The sequence below is a fragment of the Diabrotica virgifera genome, chromosome 1, assembly GCF_917563875.1.
Source record: "Diabrotica virgifera virgifera chromosome 1, PGI_DIABVI_V3a".
Taxonomy (NCBI): domain Eukaryota; kingdom Metazoa; phylum Arthropoda; class Insecta; order Coleoptera; family Chrysomelidae; genus Diabrotica; species Diabrotica virgifera.
In genome coordinates, this window is record NC_065443.1 from 287,742,331 (window position 1) to 287,762,562 (window position 20,232).

The 20,232-nt window shown below is 33.9% G+C and overlaps 1 protein-coding gene across 6 annotated transcripts in view; it reads right to left on the bottom strand.

Annotated features, from left to right (window-relative positions):
- Nucleotides 1-20,232, bottom strand: part of LOC114324286 (E3 ubiquitin-protein ligase lubel) — a 146,962-nt gene that overhangs the window by 52,758 nt on the left and 73,972 nt on the right. For all 6 annotated transcript variants that reach the window (XR_003651523.2, XR_003651520.2, XR_003651521.2 and 3 more), the window contains exons 3-10: nucleotides 14,345-14,507; nucleotides 11,462-11,604; nucleotides 11,233-11,376; nucleotides 10,735-10,858; nucleotides 3,878-4,020; nucleotides 3,327-3,572; nucleotides 2,384-3,272; nucleotides 1,722-1,930 (exon numbers count right to left, since the gene is read on the bottom strand). Coding sequence is in view for 2 of the 6 variants with exons in the window: in XM_028272088.2 (XP_028127889.1) it covers nucleotides 1,722-1,930; nucleotides 2,384-3,272; nucleotides 3,327-3,572; nucleotides 3,878-4,020; nucleotides 10,735-10,858; nucleotides 11,233-11,376; nucleotides 11,462-11,604; nucleotides 14,345-14,507 (2,061 nt within the window). In the remaining 4 variants the exon portion in view is untranslated. The remainder of the gene's footprint in view (nucleotides 1-1,721; nucleotides 1,931-2,383; nucleotides 3,273-3,326; nucleotides 3,573-3,877; nucleotides 4,021-10,734; nucleotides 10,859-11,232; nucleotides 11,377-11,461; nucleotides 11,605-14,344; nucleotides 14,508-20,232) is intronic.

A 20,232-nucleotide genomic window follows, 5' to 3' on the forward strand; every position in this document is an offset into this window, starting at 1 on the left:
AGATTTTTATTGAAAATGGACATGTGGCATTCTTATGGCAGCAATATCTTAAAAAATTTGAAATGAAATTTGGGCACCCCATAAAAATTTTATGGTGGTTTTGTTCCCTTAAACCCCCTCCCCCAAAACTTTTGTGTACGTTCCAATTAAATTATTATTGTGGCACCATTAGTTAAACACAATGTTTTTAAAACTTTTTTGCCTCTGAGTACTTTTTCGATAAGCCAGTGTTTATCGAGATATTTTGAATATTTTTCGAATCCACCACATATATTTGTGGATAAGTACGATTATAGACACGTGTTAATATAATCTGAAAATGTATTTATAATTTACATTTTTAAGTGTATTTTGAAAAAGAAGCCACATCTCAATAAAAGGTGACTTATCAAAAGAAGACTAAGAGGCAAAAAAGTTTTAAAAACACTGTGTTTAACTAATGGTACCACAAAAATAGTTTAATTGGAACGTACACATACATGTGGGGGGTTTAAAGGAACAAAACCCCCATAAAATTTTTATGTAAATATATTAAAAAAGAAGCCGCATCTCGATAAAAACTAGCTTATCGAAAAAATACTAAGAGGCAAAAAAGTTTTAAAAACGTTGTGTTTAACTAATGACACCACAATAATGAATTAATTGGAACGTACACACAAGTTTGAGAGGGCTTTAAAGGAACAAAACCCCCATAAATTTTTTTTTGGGGTGTACAAATTTCACTATAATTTTGTTTCAAGATATTTCTGCCATAAGAATGATACGTGTCCATTTTCAATAAAAAATTTCTAATAGTTTTCGATATACATATTCAAAAAAATTCAATTTTCATTTTGTAACTTAAAAGGGCTGTAACTTTTTTTATGATCACATTTGTACTAAGGCAAGTTGAGTTCAATCGTACTATTTTTGACTCCAGAATGTGTATTATAATTTATGACTAATCTTTTCGGGCTATCCTGTATATACAGTGTATATATAGATGGATTGTAGATACATATTTTATTAGTTTGAATATTTAATTTTCACCCATGGTATTTATAGTCAATATTGCGTTAAAACGCAGCGTTTTTATCACACAGTGCAAGATACATATCTCATTACCATGGCTTGTGACATAATATCTTTATCAACATGTCTGTATAATATCTTTATCAACGGACATGTTTCTGTAAGTATGTACATTTTATATGTATACTTATGAATGTTTAAGATTTTTTCTTGGGCTTCTATAAAAAATCTTGCATAACTCTAAGTATATAAAAAATCCTAAATACCTGAAACATGGAACATGAAAGGAAGCCCAAGGCCCAAACCAGACGGGCCAATCTGCAGCGCTACTCTGTGAATCCGCAAAGCAGCCTCAGATGATTTACCGTGGGTTCTTATGTGAAGTGGACGTCGCGCCTCAGACGAGCGACTGTGGCCAGCCACAATGGGACGTTGCACATTAGATTTTGTATACTTTGGATGACAATATATAGTTTAAAGCATCCGAAAAGCTAGGAGGTGAGCACGGCCCCCGTGTTTGGCCATTGTGAAAAAATGTAACTAACAGAGCTCACAGACTACTGCGAACAAAAGAAGACGACTTGAAAGACGAAACAAAAAAGAGACTGAAACTGCTAATCTAGTAGTGAATTGCATTATCCATTACACAATTCTATCCGAACATTCGAACAACCTATTAACAACGTATCAAAAATTGTATAAAAACTTACCTGAGTGGACATATTCTGCGGTGGAGGAGAAGTACCAGTTGAAATAGACGCCACATTCCTCGGAGGCCTCTTGTCCTGACTTTCTGACACACACTGTATAACTTCCTCTGTTTGCACTTCACTTGACGTACCAGTACTCTTCACTGTGTCTATGTTTCCATTTGGAACGTTATTATTATTTTTGTCCACTTCACTTTTTTCTCCACTGCCTGTAACAACAGGGCTATATTAATCACAAAAACACTATACACAAATTTTAAACATTAAAAACACTACAAAACACAAATGCACACAAGGAATAGGTTAACCACTATTAAAAGCATAATGAAAGACATATTTCGGGACTGGGCCAATATGCTTACATTGTCAAACATTTAGATCAACAAAATACAGAATATTATATTCATTAAAGTGCTCATAGATTTTTCCTTTGTAGTCCTCTTTTTATTATATTCGCCACGATAATTGTTTAGCAATTACTTTCTCCCATAAGATAATATAATGCTTTTCTGTGTTTCAAAGAGGTTGAAACTCCATTGATGCACTATGAGTGAACATTTCTTTGTCCAGTCCCAGAAATAGTCTTTTGAATTATTTATTTGATTTTTGAAAGGCGGTAAACTTGGTTCCAGGCCAAAATGATATTTTCCTACTACCCCTACCTTTCTTTGATTCGATCTGCTGTTGGATTTTAGTGTCGTTGTCTGATATGGTCAACTTTCCAAGTTTGTTTAGTACTGATTCAGTCTCGCTGCAATCTTTACTGAAATCATCACTTGATACGTTGATATGAACCTTTTCCGTTTCTCTGGGAAGAGAGTCTTCTTTTTTTATTTTTCTTGAAAGTGTAGACGTCTTGCAGCAGACTGTGCATACCTTGGTACTAGGTTCGTTTACAAATGTACAATGCTCACATTCCCATTGGGTGTCACTAGCAATCTCTTTTGCCTCTTTAGGGATGTTGTCATATTCAGAACCGTTTTCGTCGTTAACCACACTAGGTTTCAGACGATTGTTACCTTCTTCTGATAACTCGTCATCAGTATCACTAGATGGAGTATGCATACTACGCTTGCTTCTAGGTACAGACGGCTGCCTCTCTGTAAAACTTCTGCTAGGAATTTCTCTACTGATGCTGTCCCTTTTAGCCGGAAATCTTCCTCTTGAAGACTTTCTTTCACTATGATGACTGAAAGTTGATCTTCTATCGTCTTCATCCTCATCTTCAGTATCTTCAACATATTTTTTTCTGCTCTTTCTGCTTAAAGTTGATTTTCTGGATTTAATACTTTGCGTAGGAGATCCTGGTCTTGAAGGGGTGTATCCTGGATGGTGTACGTTACTCATAGACATTGAATATGGAGGATACATAGGAATATTTTGTGGATTATGCCATGGTCCCATCCATGCTGGATTCATCATGGGGTATCCCCTTGGAACCATATTTAGACTAAGGTTACTACCATGGAGCTGTTGGTCGTATCCAAACTGATTCATCCAAGGATTCTGGCAACAGGGAGGTGGATAGTTTAGATTTGCCATAGATTGGGCCTAAAAAACCAAACCATTAGTAAATAGAACAATTTTATTAACTACAAAACTGACTTGTTGAACAGGCATGAAACCATGATGGTGGTGATGATGCATCATTGGATTGTTTACATTAAAACTGGAAGAATGATCAGAACCGTCTCTTTCAGAAGGAGGATAGGATATATTACTCAACTTCCTTGAACTTCTTCTACCAATATCAGAGCCAGAAATACTTCCTGTTCGGGATCGACCATTCCACTGACCTCCTTCTACCTCATTTATATCTCTCATAGGATAGCCCATATCTCTGTTGAAATTCTGTAAACAGAAAAAAACAGTCATACAGGTAAATATAATATGTATGTTTGATAGTTGCCAACAAATTATTGCAGGAAATCGTATCTGATCCTATTACAAAGTCATTTGTATTTGAGTAGTGTTGTTATGTTTCGAGAGGTAAACATACTAAATAGCAGGTAAGGTATAATAATTAAACGTACAATAGATCAACATTTAATACTTTCTACCAGTTCCGGAAACTTAACCACACCACTCAAATACAAATAACCTTGTTAAGGTTTCCTGCAATAATTTGATGGGAACTATACTTCTTTTTTGTTTACCTGATCGAAATCTGATAAATTAGAGACAGTTCCCCGCATGGCAAGCTGGTGCTGCCTGTAGCGTTGTTGCAGAGATGGACTTGGGCTAGGAACGAGCCTTCTGCTGCTATCGAACGAAGGTGCAGAGCTTTCTGACTGAAAAGCTAAAAAAAAGCAAGTAAGTACCTATAGGTGTTTTTGAATGTTGGTACAGAATAAGTTTTTGGTATTAATATTATAAGTAAACAATAAAAAATGCTAATGTGTACATTTCAGCTTCGCATCGAAGCTGAAAGCCTATATAAACTCAGCGACAGCTTTAATCTCGATCAGAAAATTAAGGAAATTGCTGGTATATTCGATAAAAAAACAAGTCACTAGTATACATGACCAAGATGAACTAATAATGAATCCTCGCGATATACTTAATACTTATACACAGCTATTTTTCTCAACGATCACAGAACACAATACCACTGTTGGAAGACTATTTGAATTGCCCAAGTATTTTGAAAGCTAAGTTTGTACACGCAATCAATTTATTAAAAAGTAACAAATCCCAAGAACGGATGATAAAATATATTATGTGTAGAAATAATTAATCAAGTTACTTAAGGGCGAAAATCTACTAGACATTATTGTGAAGCTATTTAATATAATATCTACGATACGGGCCAGATTCCAATAGATTGGCTCGCTCTTAATCTATCACCCAATCCAGAACACCAAGTGCGAAATCCTGCAAGGACCACCGACTAATAAGCCTAATGAGCCACTTTTTAAAACTTTTCTTGAGAATAATACGCACAAGATTATTTAATAAAGAGCACCAGCGACTGAGATCTAGAAATCCTCCAATCAGATCTGCCCGAAAAATTGGTGATTCCTATCATATACATAGGAGGCAATGGTCAACAAGATAGATGCCAACAATAGCAGCAGACTATATTCAGATATTCACCCCAACTCAAGGTTTCATCGGATTAAATCTGCCCCGGTCCACCTGGGCGAGGCTTAATCGCATACGTACCGGACATGGTAAATGTGCTGATTATTTATTCAAATGAGGTCGTGCGGAAAATCCACAGCGCGATTGCGGATCACTTAGATAGACCATAAGTCATTGTGTTTCAGACTGCCTAAATCGTGCCTACCGTGGAAACCTCCAGGACTTTGTGGAATTCTCTCCAGAAGCAATTGAATGGCTATGTAAATTGGACATTATTATTTAGATTAATTCATTATATTTTAGTGTTTGACCATACTATATTATATTTGTGTATTTATCGTACTGTAAAAGTCCATAGGATAATAAATAAAAATTTAATAAATGTAAAAGGGTCTCAGTCATTAGCGCTATCTGTTATAATCAGATCGCTGTGGAAAAAGAGAACAACGTCTTTTCAAATGAAATAGAGGTTGAGAGGGGCGTCAGGCAGGGCTGTGTCCTGTCTCCTACTTTGTTCAATTTGTATTCAGAGAAAATAATCCAGGAAGCACTAGAATAAGACCAATCTATAAATCTGAATTGATCCAAACGATCAATAGTATCAAAAGCAAATCATCTTGTAGTACTGATGGACTATCCATAAAAATCTTCTCAAATCTCACAGATAATGTGTTAGAACTCCTCGTGTCACTAATTAATGATTCCTTTGAAAAGGGTAAATTTCCAGAGTGCCTAAAGACAGCCATTATTATTCCTCTTCATAAAGGTGGCGAAAAATCTAATGCCTGCAACTATAGACCTATTGCCCTACTACCGGTACTCTCCAAAATTATTGAGAGGCTCATAAAAACCCGACTTATGTCCTTTCTCTTTGATAACAATACAACTGATGCCATGTTTTCTGTACTTCACGAGGTTTACCAAGCACTAAACAATAATCTTTATACTGCCACTGTTTTCTGTGAATATTCCAAAGCTTTTGATTGTGTAAATCACAACATTTTGATTAAAAAACTTAATTACTATGGAATTCGAGGTATTTCTTTGAATTGGTTCAAATCTTACTTAGATAATAGGAAACAATTGGTTAGAGCAAATGATACTGACTCTAGTCTCAAAAACATTATATGTGGAGTACCACAAGGTTCAGTATTGGGTCCTCTACTTTTCCTGATCTTTATAAATGACATCACTAATTTAAAAATCGATGGAAAATTTTTTCTTTTTGCTGATGATACCAGTATCACTTGGAGCAACTCAACTATTGCAACTCTTCATGCAACTATAACTTCTGATCTTCTTACGATAAAAACCTGGTCTGACTCTAAATTACTCTCCTTTAACGTGGATAAAACGGTAGCATTATCATATAAAGGTGCTCTTCAACCCCTGCTTGTGAATAGCAGCCAGATCTCTACCGTTGATTCTGTAAAATTTCTTGGTATTCTTTTAGACAGCAACCTCAAATGGTCCCTTCATATTGATTTGTTAAGTAACAAACTCGCCTCGGCCTGCTATGCCATAAGACCTGTTTCAAAAGAACTCAATTTAGCATCTTCTAAAATAACATATTTTTCTTTATTCGAGTCTCATCTTCGATATGGTCTTCCTTTTTGGGGGTCTAGTACAGCTGCCCAATTTGATGTTATTTTCAAATTACAAAAAAGAGCAATAAGATATCTGTTTGGCCATTGCAGAAGTTACTTTAAAGATCACGAAATTTTAACTCTTCCATCTTTGTATATTTTAGAAACTGTTTGCTTAATTCGTAAACACATGCATATCTTTCCAGCAAGGCCTCATCATGACTACTCCACCAGAAATTCAACTTTTGATGTCTATTTACCGATCCCGTCTTCTGAGTTAGTAAAGAAATATATAGGGGAGACTGGGTAACAGTGAGACATGGGTAACAGTGAGACACTTGAAATATTTTCCCTCCTTTTCGCCACGTGGAGATATTATTACTTATGCATGCCTGCTGTATTTGCTGGTTACTGATTACTAATATGTTCGGCGGCCGTGCAGTGTCAGTTTAGGATTTATCGTGATAAAGTGTGTTTGGTGGGCACTAAGTAAAATAATACAGGGATTTTGAGAATTTTTTATAAAAGCATGTTAATTATTAAGATTTTTCTAGTATTACTATGACATTGTGTGTAGATTAGTAAACATGATGCCACAGTTTAGCAATGCAAACTAAGTTTTATAATAACAAAAATAATATTTTTTAAATTTTATGGCAAATGGGTAACAGTGAGACGGGGTACATTGAGACATGTCTCACTGTTACGCAGATGTTATAAAAAATTACATTTTGTATTTTTTTCTAAAATTTTTAGTAAAAGGCATTAAGATGATATTGCCAAGGCCAGTTTGTTAACGTCATACTAAACGGCAAATTTTTTTTCATTAGAGACAAATTTCAATTTAATAAATGTACGTTATTTCTGATCCCTATTTTTTTTAAATAAATAAGTACTTTGTAACTTGAATTTGTTTTTTTTATTTGTTTTATTTTTCATATAAATAAATATTTTGTAATTTAAATGTTTTTTTGTTTTCTTTCCTATAAATATTATACTGTCTCACTGTTACCCATGCATGGGTAACACTGAGACAAATGACAACTTGACCTTATGTGTCGAATGCAAACTAAACAAACCGAGCTATTTTCAAATTTGAAGAGCTTTTTCTTGTGTAATGAACACATGTGAGAGTACAATCCTGAAGAAATTTTGTTTATACATGTCACAGTAGTGGACTTATGGTTAAATGAAAAAAAAGTGTCTCACTGTTACCCAGTCTCCCCTACTATATTCCGCAAAAAAACTATACAACCATCTCCCTTTACAACTCAAATCTGCAACATCCTTTCTCAAGTTCCGTAAAATGACAAAAGCTCATTTATCTAAAAGACCATATTATTTAGTAGAAGAGTTTCTTAATGACTAACTAAGAAATCACAGTAATGTACAAGTAACTAAAGTGTATTTATATATATTTGGGTGTCACATACAGCAGCTTAAACTTATTAGTTCCTTTGTTTGTGTTTTATTATATTATGTTGTATGTTCAATTTTGCAATTTATAGTAATTTTGCAATATATTGGTTTTTGTTTTTTTACTTCACTTTTTTAACTTGTTTATATTTTTTTTATTGACGATTTATCTAATTTTATAAAATTGTATTTGTTATTGTTATGTATATCTTTTTCGTGAATCTATGTTAAGCTTTGTCCATAAAGTTGTATAATTTTCAGTGACAATAAAGCATATTTCTATTCTATTCTATTCTAATATCTATCTACAGGAATAAAATGAAATGGTCGACCAATCAATAATATACGGTTTGCCGACGACATTATTTTTATAGGGGAATGTTTTGAGGATTTACAACAAGTGGTTAACAGGGTGGTAGAAATCAGCGAAGAAAACGGACTGTCCCTAAACACAAAACGGACACAATTTATGGTAATTACAAAAGCCCAACAGCGCCAAGAACAGTGGAGGCTCGTGGCTTTAGAGACAGGGTTGGCAAGGTTTTTTGTCTCCTCAGTATAGGTATAAACTTAAAAAATTACAATATCAAAAACGACGTAAAACTACTAATTTCATAATTTCATCCCGCGCGCACTGGCAAGGTACCTACATAGCTTTTTACGTGCCTTACTGCTCTGCTGCCGTCTGCCATCATCACCGATCGGCAAATTGAAATTTGCTGGACTTGCCATTCAAATGAATACGGGTGAAGTGTATAATTGGTTGCCTATCGACTAATATTCCGTAGATTCTTAATATATAAATCGTCAATGTGGGGTCGGCTTGTCGAAACGGGTCTTATAATAAGAATTCACACAATCGTAATCGGATGCATGGCTGCTGGGATCATTTGAAAAGTGGTCGAAACTCGGACTGGTCGAATTCTTTTAAAAACCATGAATAAAATTTAGTCTGTATTATCTTACAGATATTTTTTATTTCACAGGAACAAATATCATCAACTCTGATATTAAAAAAAATCTATAGTGTGTCTATAAATGTGTGGGTCGGCACTGCTGACCCTGACCGGCCGCCACTGGCCAAGAAAATATAACAATACATGGAGAACATATTAAAAAAGTTGAAAAATATCTGAGTACAATAATTATTGAAAATATTGAGTACACGGTAGAGATTGAAGCAGTAATAGGACAGGCAAGAAATGCTTTCAACAAAGTGAATAAAGTATTCGTGTTCTCCATATTTTTTATGGGTTGGAGGCTTCGACATTAAAGAAAGATGTTTCGGACAGATTAGAAGCCTTCGAATTATGGGCCTACAGAAGGATATTAAGAATACGTTGGGTGGACAGAGTCACAAATGTCAAAGTGTTGAGAAGAATGGGAAAACGTAAAGAGGTTTTAAATAAAATTAAAGTTAGAAAGGTAGGCAATCATCATGGCTTTTCACATCTTAGATGCTGCTGCTTTGAATAGTTCGGTTGATGTGCATCCGTACCATTCCCTCAAGTTACGCAACCATGAGATTTTTCTCCTTCCTACACTTCTCTTGCCCTGGATTTTCCCCTGTATAATTAATTGAAGTATGTTGTATCCCTCATTACGCTTAACATGCCCCAGGTATTGCAGCTTTCGTGTCTTGATGGTTTCCCATATTTCCATTCTTTTGTTGACTCTTCTCATGACTTCGTTGTTTGTTACATGCTCGGTCCATGATATCTTCAGGATTCTTCTATACACCCACAGTTCAAATGCTTCCAACTTTTTAGTTGTCGACGCGTTAAGTATCCATGCTTCTATCCCGTAAAGCAGAGTCGAGAAAAGATAACACCTTGCCAGCCTAACTCTCAAGTATAATTTCAGTTCTCTTGTACAAAGTATCTTTCTTATTTTATTGAAGTTTGTTCTTGCTTTCTCTATTCGAATTTTGATTTCTTTGGAGTAATCGTTTGTGTGAATAATTATTGTACCAAGATAGTTGTAGTTTTCAACTTGTTCTAAAGTTTTACCTTTAACTGTCAGGCTTTCATCATTATTTTGGGTTTTTGATACCCTCATAAAATTAGTTTTCTTGTGGGAGCATTATAACTTGTTGCAATTACTAATACAAGAAAGAATAGAGTAGAAGGAGTCGTGGAAGAAGACTCATCTCCTAGGTAAACAATTTGAGAGCTTGGTTTAACTGCACTTTGGCTAATCTCTTTATAGCAGCGGTATCTAAAGTGCGAATTGCCATGATGGTTGACAACCTTCTTAGAGGAGATGGCACACATGCTTAAGCTTCCAGGGTAGGAACCTCTTTGATTATGTAAAAAGTAAGACTGCATACTTGGGGCACATGTTATAAGGAAAACTATACACGTTTCAGCAACTACATACTAGGAGGAAAGATAGAGGGTAAGAGCGGTCTAAGACGTAAAAAGATGTAATGACTGCATAATATATTAGCCATTGAACAGATATCCATGATAACGAAAAAATTTTTAATTTCATAATTAAAAAATTTAAGCCTGACTATTTAAGAGGTCATCTTACAAGACAATGTACGGTAATCCTGACTATCTAACAGGTCACCTGACGAGACAATGTGCAGTGGAGTACATTAAGAAGAAGAAGAGATGAATACAGTACTGTCTTTCATTTTGCTGTACATTTAATTACAAAATTATTTTTTTTATTATATTCCATGAAATACCTAATTAAAGAACAAATGAAAGGCCAACGCAGTAGTTTAAAATTCCAAAATGAGTCTACGGTTTAGACTGGAATACGCTGGTGTCAGACAGGCCTATATAGGGGAGCAGTACTGCAAGAGATAAAGACTTGTGTCTCGGTGATATTCCACCATAGATCCCTACTGGGAAAACGTTGATGAATGATATATCTACAGGTGTATATAATATATGCAATTATTAAAAAGTACTCACGACTAGACGGCGGTGGTGGCAGGGGTCTATTTCCAAGAACCTCTCGTTTCAAATTGACGAATTTATCTTTCAAAGATACACCATCATGACTCTCCCTTCTAGGCATTGTAGAGGACCTGTTCACCTGAAAAAGAAAAATATTATCGCTTCAAGATTTTACAATTTACTATTTTGGTTAACCTAATTTGGAAATATGCGAGGGATGTTGTGTGGTGCTGATTTTGTTCTTCGTGAATTTGAAAACATTTCAGATGTTTTTCGCGAATGTGTTTAATGATGGTGAGGCTTTAAATTCAGACTTAGAGTTACGGTCAGAGTTACACAAAATCGATCTGAAAGCAAAAACATCCTTCAGAATATTGAAAAATTGTAAACCTATAATCAAGATACAACAGATTATAGATCAATCAAAGATAATATAATACATTTTAAAATACATGCTACAGTTTTGCATTTTGCTTTCAGAACTTACTACAACTAAAAAACACACTAGTTTACCTGAGGATGTCTGCTAAAAGTAGGACTTTGGCAGGGAGAGGGTCCAATGGATCCGCCTCTTCTGTGACGCCTGGGAGGCGGTACTGGTGCGGAAACTGGTTCCCCTTTGGGCGGCAATGGAGGCCTGATGGTCTGTTCAAGTCTCTAAACAAAGACAGTCAGTCTCATTTTATATTGACGTGCTAAACATGTAAACATGAATACATTAATTTGTTAAATTTATACTTACTCTTCGTATATGGGTCTGTCTTTTGGGATGTCTATGGTACATATCATCACAGGAAACGCAGAATACCTGTTTGCATTGCTCACAGTGTATATTTGAAGCTGAAGAACCGCATAGTTGACAACGATGTCCCTCTGGCTTTTTATCTATATCAAAAATAATTTTTATGGAACATAGTAAGACGAATAGAACTCAATTTGTGATACTGGGGAGCAGTTTGGTTTAACAATAAATATAAAAAACAAAATCCATGGTTATTAATAAGAGGTCAAAACGGGAACAGGTGTATGTTTTCAAAAAACTCATAGTGTATAAAAACTTTATTATAATTCAGCTTAGTACTTTCAGCATATTAAAATGCCATCATCGGAGCTATCGTCTCATAGGTATAAATACCTCAAATGAAGAGAAAACATTGAACAAACACATTACAAAAAAAAATTGACCCAGAGATCACCCACTGGTCAAGGTAAAAACCCTTAAAATACACACACCGGCAAAATTAAAGGAACACCTTAAAAATGGGATTGATGTCTCGGATTTCCTAAACCAGTTGTCCGATTTAAGTAATTTTTTTAGTATGTTATAGATTATATTATTATATCATATAATATTTAAGTATTTAAGTATTTAAGGTATAATATATTATTTAAGAATATCAGTTTAATGATACTGTTGCTAGACAGGTAAATGTCATATTATACTGGTTGTAACAATCATGCTGTTTTTTCCTTGAAGTTCGGAACACCCTGTGGAATATTCTAGCATATATAAAATATTGAAATTAAAACTCAATTGTAGCTTTAGGCTTTCTTAACATTTTTTTTATTCATTTGCTTACGTTGGATAATAAAAAAGTTAGGTACTTTGACAACTAGCCATGTTCTTCATCCATACAATATGTTTCTAAATAAGTGCGACAAACTTTAAAGGGTAATTCTGCATTAAAATTAATGACCGTTTGCTTCATAAACATATGTCCGCAAATGCTTCGTTTTCGAGACACGGGATGTTGAATTTTTTATTACAAACTGACGATTTATTTATTGCTCTAAAACCGGTTGAGATATGCAAATGAAATTTGGTAAGTTTTAAAAGGCAATTATTGCGCATTTTTTGACATACAATTAAGAATTTTGTATTCACCATTGGCGTGCATACGGGATATATCTAAAATGTTTATACCCGTATGCACGCCAATGGTGAATATAAAATTTTCAATTTTATGTCAAAATATGCGCAATAATTATCTCTTAAAAACTACGAAATTCCATTTGCCTATTTCAAACTGTTTTAGAGCAATACATAAATCGTCAGTTTGTAATAAAAAAATCAACATTCCGTATCTCGGAAAACGAAGAATTTGTGGACACTATGCTTATAAAGCAAACAGTCATTATTTTTTCATGTAGAATTACTCCCTAAATTTTGTCGCACTTACTTAGAAACACCCTGTATTGATGAAGAACATGGCTAGTTGTTAACGTACCTAACTTTTTTATTATCAAACACAAGCAAATGAATCAAAAAGTAAAATGTTAAGAAAGCCTCAGGCTACAATTGCGTTTTAATTTCAATAGTTTATCTATGCAATATTCCACAGAGTGTTCCGAACTTTAAGGAAAAAACACAGCTTGATTCTTACACTTGGAATAAGATGGCATTTACTTGTGTAGCAACAATATTATTACCTACATTGATATTCGTCAATAATAAGCCTATCACATACTAAAAAAATCACTCAAATTGGACAACAGGTTTAGGAAATTTGAGACATCTAACATGCCCCATTGTTAAGGTGTTTTCATGTGGGAAAGGTGGGAAACAATCAATATAAAATAAATTAATAGGTTAATATCGCTAAATTTCCCAGGTCGACTAGTTTCATTTCTTTTTATCTCACAACTTAATACGGTTTCCATCTTTTGTGCTATTTTGCCGGTTATTAACGCGCTCATCACTGTATATGTGATAATTATAAATATTTTAAGGGTTTTTGCCCTGAGCAGTGGTTGATCCCTGGGTCAATTTTAAATTTGTAATGTGTTTGTTCAATGTTTTCATTTGAGGTATTTATACCTATGAGACGATAGCTCCGAGGATGGCATTTTAATATGTTGAAAGTACTAAGCTGAATTATGATAAAGTTTTTACACACTATCAGTTTTTTGAAAACATACACTAGTTCCCGTTTTGATTTATATAGAAGTGTGTACAAGCTATACAGTCTTTTTCTATTAATAAGGGGGCAAAGTCATTACAAGGATCCAGATAGAAAATGAAGATATTGGGCAAGTGGGCAGAATGAAATACTTAGGAGTCTGGATTACGAAAGATATAAATCCAAAATCAGAAATTTGATCAAGAATAGAGCAATCAAGAGCAGCCTAATTGAAGATGAGAAAATTTCTGGGTAACCAAAGCCTCAATCTGCAAATCCGATATCGGATGGTAAAATGTTATATACACTCTATTCTTCTTTATGGTGTCAAAGCCTGAACTGTTAATGTTGCCTTAATAAGAAAGCTAGAATGGGAGGAGACAGAGAACTTTTGACCACCTTAAAAGACGAACAACAGCATATTTGGGGCACATACTTAGAAATGATAAGTACTGGTTGTTGCAGCTGATTATGAAGGGTAAATTCGAAGGAAAAAGGGGTCCTGGTAGACGACAAATATTCTGGCTGAAAAACATTCGCCACTGGACCAGGTTAAACACACAGACGCTTTTAAGAAAAGCAGAAAATAGAAACGAATTTACAATGGCTATAGCCAACCTTCATTAGTGGAGACGACACGAAAAAGTAAGACGAAAACATAACTAAAAGGTCTAAATCTGGTTCAGAGCTTGAAATAAATATTAAAATAACAAATGTGAACTCACGATTTATATTCTTTGCTGGTAATGGTGGTGTGGCATTGGAATACTGACCGAATTCTATCACTTCGTAATCTGGTTCGTCCATTTTCTGCTTGTGCTTCGCTTGTCTCATCATTCTATCGTCGTTTGGTACTGGTGGGGCTGGAACTCCACTGCCCGATTTGTTCTGAAAACAAAAATTATTAAAGAATACAACAGTTTAATTGTATACACTTAACTTAAATATAAGAAATAGGTACAACAAAGATTTCTACAGACTGGCTCAAGTCCATCTTGGTCTTAATACCTTAATGTCTAAACACAATGCTAGAAAATGCTCAGAATATCGATTAATTAGCCCAATGAGCCACACTCTTAAGATTTTACTAAGAATACGTCGCGTCACAGCGGAATTAGACGCAAATGCAAAGAAGATCTGGAAGATACCTAATTTGGTTTTAGAAATGCTATGGGAACTAGAAGGCACTTTTTGCTAAAAAAAAATATATGAATAGATGACAAAGATATCTATTCGTGTCAAAATCGGCACTGGAACCAAACTGCTATTGTAAAAATTGGAGATCTACACCAACGAAATCTCCATACAATGAGGAGTCAGGCAAGGTTGCATTTTGTCCCCAACATTGTACAATATTTACACGAACCAGTTATTTAGAAAGGCACGGGAATCTACTTAATGTAATTAGATAAGCGGACGATACAGTAATTCTACATATAAGAAAATATTGGAGGTCTCCTGGTCGCCAAATTTGACTTGATCGTATTCACGAGGTAGGAGAGGAAATGGGCATTAAAATAAACTCAAACAAAACTAAATTTTTAGTTTTTGGTCGTGATCTACATCCAGATACAGAGCTTTAATTAAATGGAGTCCAAGTTGAAAAAGTTAATAAAATTATATAGGTATTTGAGAACTGTCGTAACAGTGGCGTGGTGAAACTTTTCAAGCGGCCTGGTGATTTTACAGAAAAGCGGCCTCCCATTATCATTTTACCTTCTATTATCAGAATTTTTTGTTCGTTATTTATAAAAAAAATATAAATTATTTTTAAATCAATTATAAAATTTTGAATTTTTAAATTGACTATGTTATTATATTTAAGAATAAGCAATCTTACAAATAATAATAGATAAATATCATCACATGAATTTTCTGAACAAATATATGAATTTAATGTAATTAAAAAAATAAAATTTTGAGAATTTTTCAATTATCTAAAGTTGAATTTTAGTAAATCGACTATACAAGAGAGTACAAATTCAAGTACAGTATAAATACTTTAATTTAACAGTATTTAAATATTAATACAACGCAATAATCTAAACATTCTTTTGCAATTATTTTATAAAATAATTAACTCTCGATCAATAATTTTCGCTCGCATTAAAGCAGATTTTTGAGCCAATTAGTCGATTATTTCATCATTTTTAAGCTCATACAAAGTTTCTTTTTCTATAATACCCATATTAGCATAAACGTTTCCAAGTGATCTTGTGTTAAAGTATTTCATGATTTTTTATGTGTTTCAACGTTGAAAAGCTTCTTTCACAAGATACTTGATCAAGATATACTGAAAGAGTTAATAAATATATTTAAATTTGGATAAGCACACTGATATAAGTTGTACTTATGCAAAACAGCTTAAGAGCAAACTATACAATCTTTACAATTTTTAGTAGGTACCACACGGAGGTAAAGTTTTCGCGGTATCAACAACATTCTCATTTATTACTTGCACAATCCTATTTTTTAATACGATTTATCATCAAAATCGACAAAAAGTCATAGCATGTGAGTGATCTGTCTTCAAAAAGACAACCACATGCTATGAATTTTTTTGTGATGGATATTCTTGCGTTAAAGTTGATTTCATGTAATCGAATGATAACTATCTTTCAATAAAGTCGTCCCAGCAACGCAACTCATAAATATTGGCAATATAATTTTAAAGTCTTCTACTTTAAAATGTATAATATATGTCTGAATTTCCGATAGAAATGAGTCAGATTAAATTAAATTATTAGAAGAATTTCTTACTAAGCAACAACATTTTTGTTTAATTTATTAATATTTTGTATTTTGACAACTACGTCCAATCTGGACATCGAAACGTTAATAAAATCCTTTTTTTTAAGATATTCTTCTTTAGGCGCGATTCGATTAAGGGTAAAATTGTACATAAAACTGCGCGCCTGCGCACACAGACAGTATGTAGTTCCTTGCTAATCTTTCAAGATAGGTATTTATGTATCTGTATCCGTGCAAATAAGTCATTAAAAGAATATATTAGTGTTTTTATAGTAAATGTATTATTTATTATAATTCTTGTGTTTTTGGATTTGTGTTTCTCTGTAGTAAAATAATTATTTTACACTACATAACATTTTTACACTACTTGTCGCCGTGTTGTGTAATTATATCCGAAACTTACATGTCAGTTAGAAGGACCTCGCTGGTGTAGTTGGTAGGGCGTCAGCTCCGTGATTGGAATGACGCGGGTTCAAATCCTGGGCGATTCATATTGTTTTTTTATTTTTGGTTGTTTTAATAAAAATTTTTTGAAAGTGGTAGATAAGAAAGTTAATTTAATTTTTAAATAAAATACAAATAACCTGTTAAGTATATTTACTTTGTTGAAATTACCTCTATAATAGAAGAATATCTTCTTACGTGGGAACAAGGTACACACACATTCTTTTTTGTTAAATTGTGGCTTATTTCCCATTTAGAATAGTTAATTACAAAAATGCAACAAATAAACAGCTTCAAACCAACATCATTCGATTAGAAATTAAAAAAAAAATGTTACATCTAAAATTTTTTGTAAAAAACAACTTATTTATTTGACCGGCCTCAAGCGGCCGCGGCCTCTCGGTGATTGCACCGATTCATTCATATGGCCAGCACGCCACTGTGTCGTAATGGACCACCTAGATCCTGACATAAAAAAAGAATGTGTGTACTTTGTACGCACGTAAGAAGTTATACTTCTAATGTATGATTTCAACGAAATAAAGATAGTTAAAAGTTTATTTGCATTTTATTTAATTAATAAACTAATTTTGATATTAGGTACCACTTTTAAAAAGTTTTTATTAAAACAACATCAAAAATTTAAAAAAAAAGGATAACAATCGACAGTGTCAGGATTCGAACCCGGGACCTTCGTGTTATGTAGTCGAATGCTCTAACAATAACCCATCAGGGTTTTGTTTTTACGGCTTCTGGGACGTAATTACAAACGACGCTGAAAAATAGATCAAGTGAAGTATTAAATATAAAGATGTGTAAAATACTTATTATCTTACTCCCAATGAAGACAAATCCAAAGACACAAAAATTATAATAAATATATTTACTAAAAACACTAATATATTATTTTCAAACCTTAGTTGCGCTGATACATACATAACTTGGATGATTTAGCAACTAACAACATACTGTCGGTGTGCGCATGCGCCAGGGAATGTAAAAATTCACCCTCGTGCCTAAAGAAGTATAACTTCAAAAATAAAACACAGAATAATAATGACTAAAACTACTTTTATGAAAATAAAGACATTTCGTTGCAATAATTATCTCAGTTTAGAACTAAGACAAATCATGGTTAAGTGAGCTATTGCTGTACTTTTGTATGGTGTAGACGTGTGGACGGTTTGGACAGCAGCAAATTACCAGGCAACTGGTTAGAATAAATATTTGTAACTATTCCCAAGAAAAGGAATGCTAGACAGTGTAGTGACTATAGATATATCAGTTTAATGAGTCACTCGCTCAATGAGGGGATAACTGGAGACGAACAGTTTGGTTTCCTAAACGGTATGGGTACTCGGGAAGCTCTTTTTTGCATGCGAGTACTCTTACCAACGAGCACTGAGTTCACGAAAAATATCTACGTATGCTTTAGAGATTTCGAAAAAGCCTTTGATAGAGTACCACATACATTACTATTTCAATGCTTGGACTTAGTTGGTCTGGACACGTACGACATTAGATACGCAGAGAACGAATTCATTGCAAACAATCCACGCAAAGAAAACACAATGGATGGGGATCGGAAAAATTAATATCGAAGACTCAGTACTAAAATTAGATAACAAAATCCTGGAAAGGGTGAAACACTTTAGATATCTGGGTAGCTGGATTGACTGCATGGTTGAAAGTGATGAGTAAATTTCGACCAGAATAGAACTTACACGAAAAAGCTTTATTAGCTGGCGTTCTGTATTGTGCAGTAGAAATCTTTCATTGACCTCACGTCTAAGAGTATTGAAGTGCTACGTATGGTCCGTTTTGTTCTGTGGACGTGAAACTTTGACAACATAAAAGTGAAGAATCTCAACAAATTAGAAGCGCTCGAGTTGTGGTGTTACCGTCGCATGCTCATAATCTCATGGACAGCACACATATCCAACGAATGTGCTGGAGACCATGCACAAAGAGCGAAAATTGATCAACGTCATAAAAATGAGAAAGGTTCATTACTTCGGTCATATAATGAGAGGACCTAAATATCGCTTAGCCCGGTTGACCATTCAGGTTTGGAATGCTTAGAAACAAGCACGGGACACAAAGAAGAAGAGACGTTTGGACACTAAAAGAATCAAGCATGAACAGAATTGAAGCATTGGGAATGTGGATTCATAGACAGATACTGAAGATACATTGGATAGTAAGAACATTTATTGAGGAAGTATAAAGGAGGGTCAACAAATAGGTACAGAGAATGGCTAAAGACGGTTAAACACCAGAAAATGTCTTATCTGGGACATATAGTAAGGAGGAATCTATATAGAATACTACAAAACTGTTCCTTAACGACAAAATAAAAGGACGTAGAAGTGTGGGAAGAAAACAAGTTTATTGGTTAAAAACATTCGTTAATGGACACAGATTTCAAGTAGGTACTTGACAAATTATTCCATGTTGCAGACGATCGAGAAACCTTCGCAATGGTGATCGCCAACGTCGGATAATTCTGATATATATCACGTGTAGAAGAATAGGAAGGTACAACAAAAGAGTTGTTTTCGACTTAAAATACTAGTAAAATAAGAATAAAATTATTATGTTCCACACATATTCTAGCAGATTAATTTACGCTCCGACCCTGTTTTTTCGCCGCCACTGATTCGGTCAAATAGGTGAGTAATTTTAAATTATTATTAACGTTTGTATTTTATTATGGGATCAAGGCAACTGCCCCTAATAAATTCTTGAGTATAGTAAATGATAACGTTAAAATAAATCACAAATAAAAATTCAAAAGGTGCAGCTGCCAAAAATATATTGCTATTTTTTTATAATACATTGTTATTCGCTCTGAGCGTTAACAAAGTGTCAAAGCAAAATCGACCGACCTGCTCATGGTGGCGGTTTTTTGAAATTTTATCAGGACGCTTTGTGTATGTTTAAATGAGACATTTAAAAAAAATGCCGTGTCCCGCTAGTGATGTTATGTATTAATATAAACAGAAAATAAAAACGCCCTTATAATCTGATATAAATTCTTCTATTTCCAATATTGATTATATCAGTTTGATTTTGTATACATAACCTCACTATCGCAGTTTATGTCAATAAATCTTTATTAACGAAAAAGAAAATATTTTTGTTGCACTATAAATTACAGTATAAATTAATAACTAATGAATTCTAACAATTGTATTCGGTTATTATCACTACAAAATAAACTATTCAAGTTTAACAAAATAATCCCATAAGACTCAATGTTAAAACGTCCTGACAAAATCTGACAGCGTGTCACGTGACTGTAAGTAGAGGGGAGACGCACGGAGCCAATATTCCACACCTTGGCAGAATAACTTAAAATACGACCCTGTTTTTTCGCCGCTACTGAATCGGTCAAATTAATTGAGAATCTGCAATA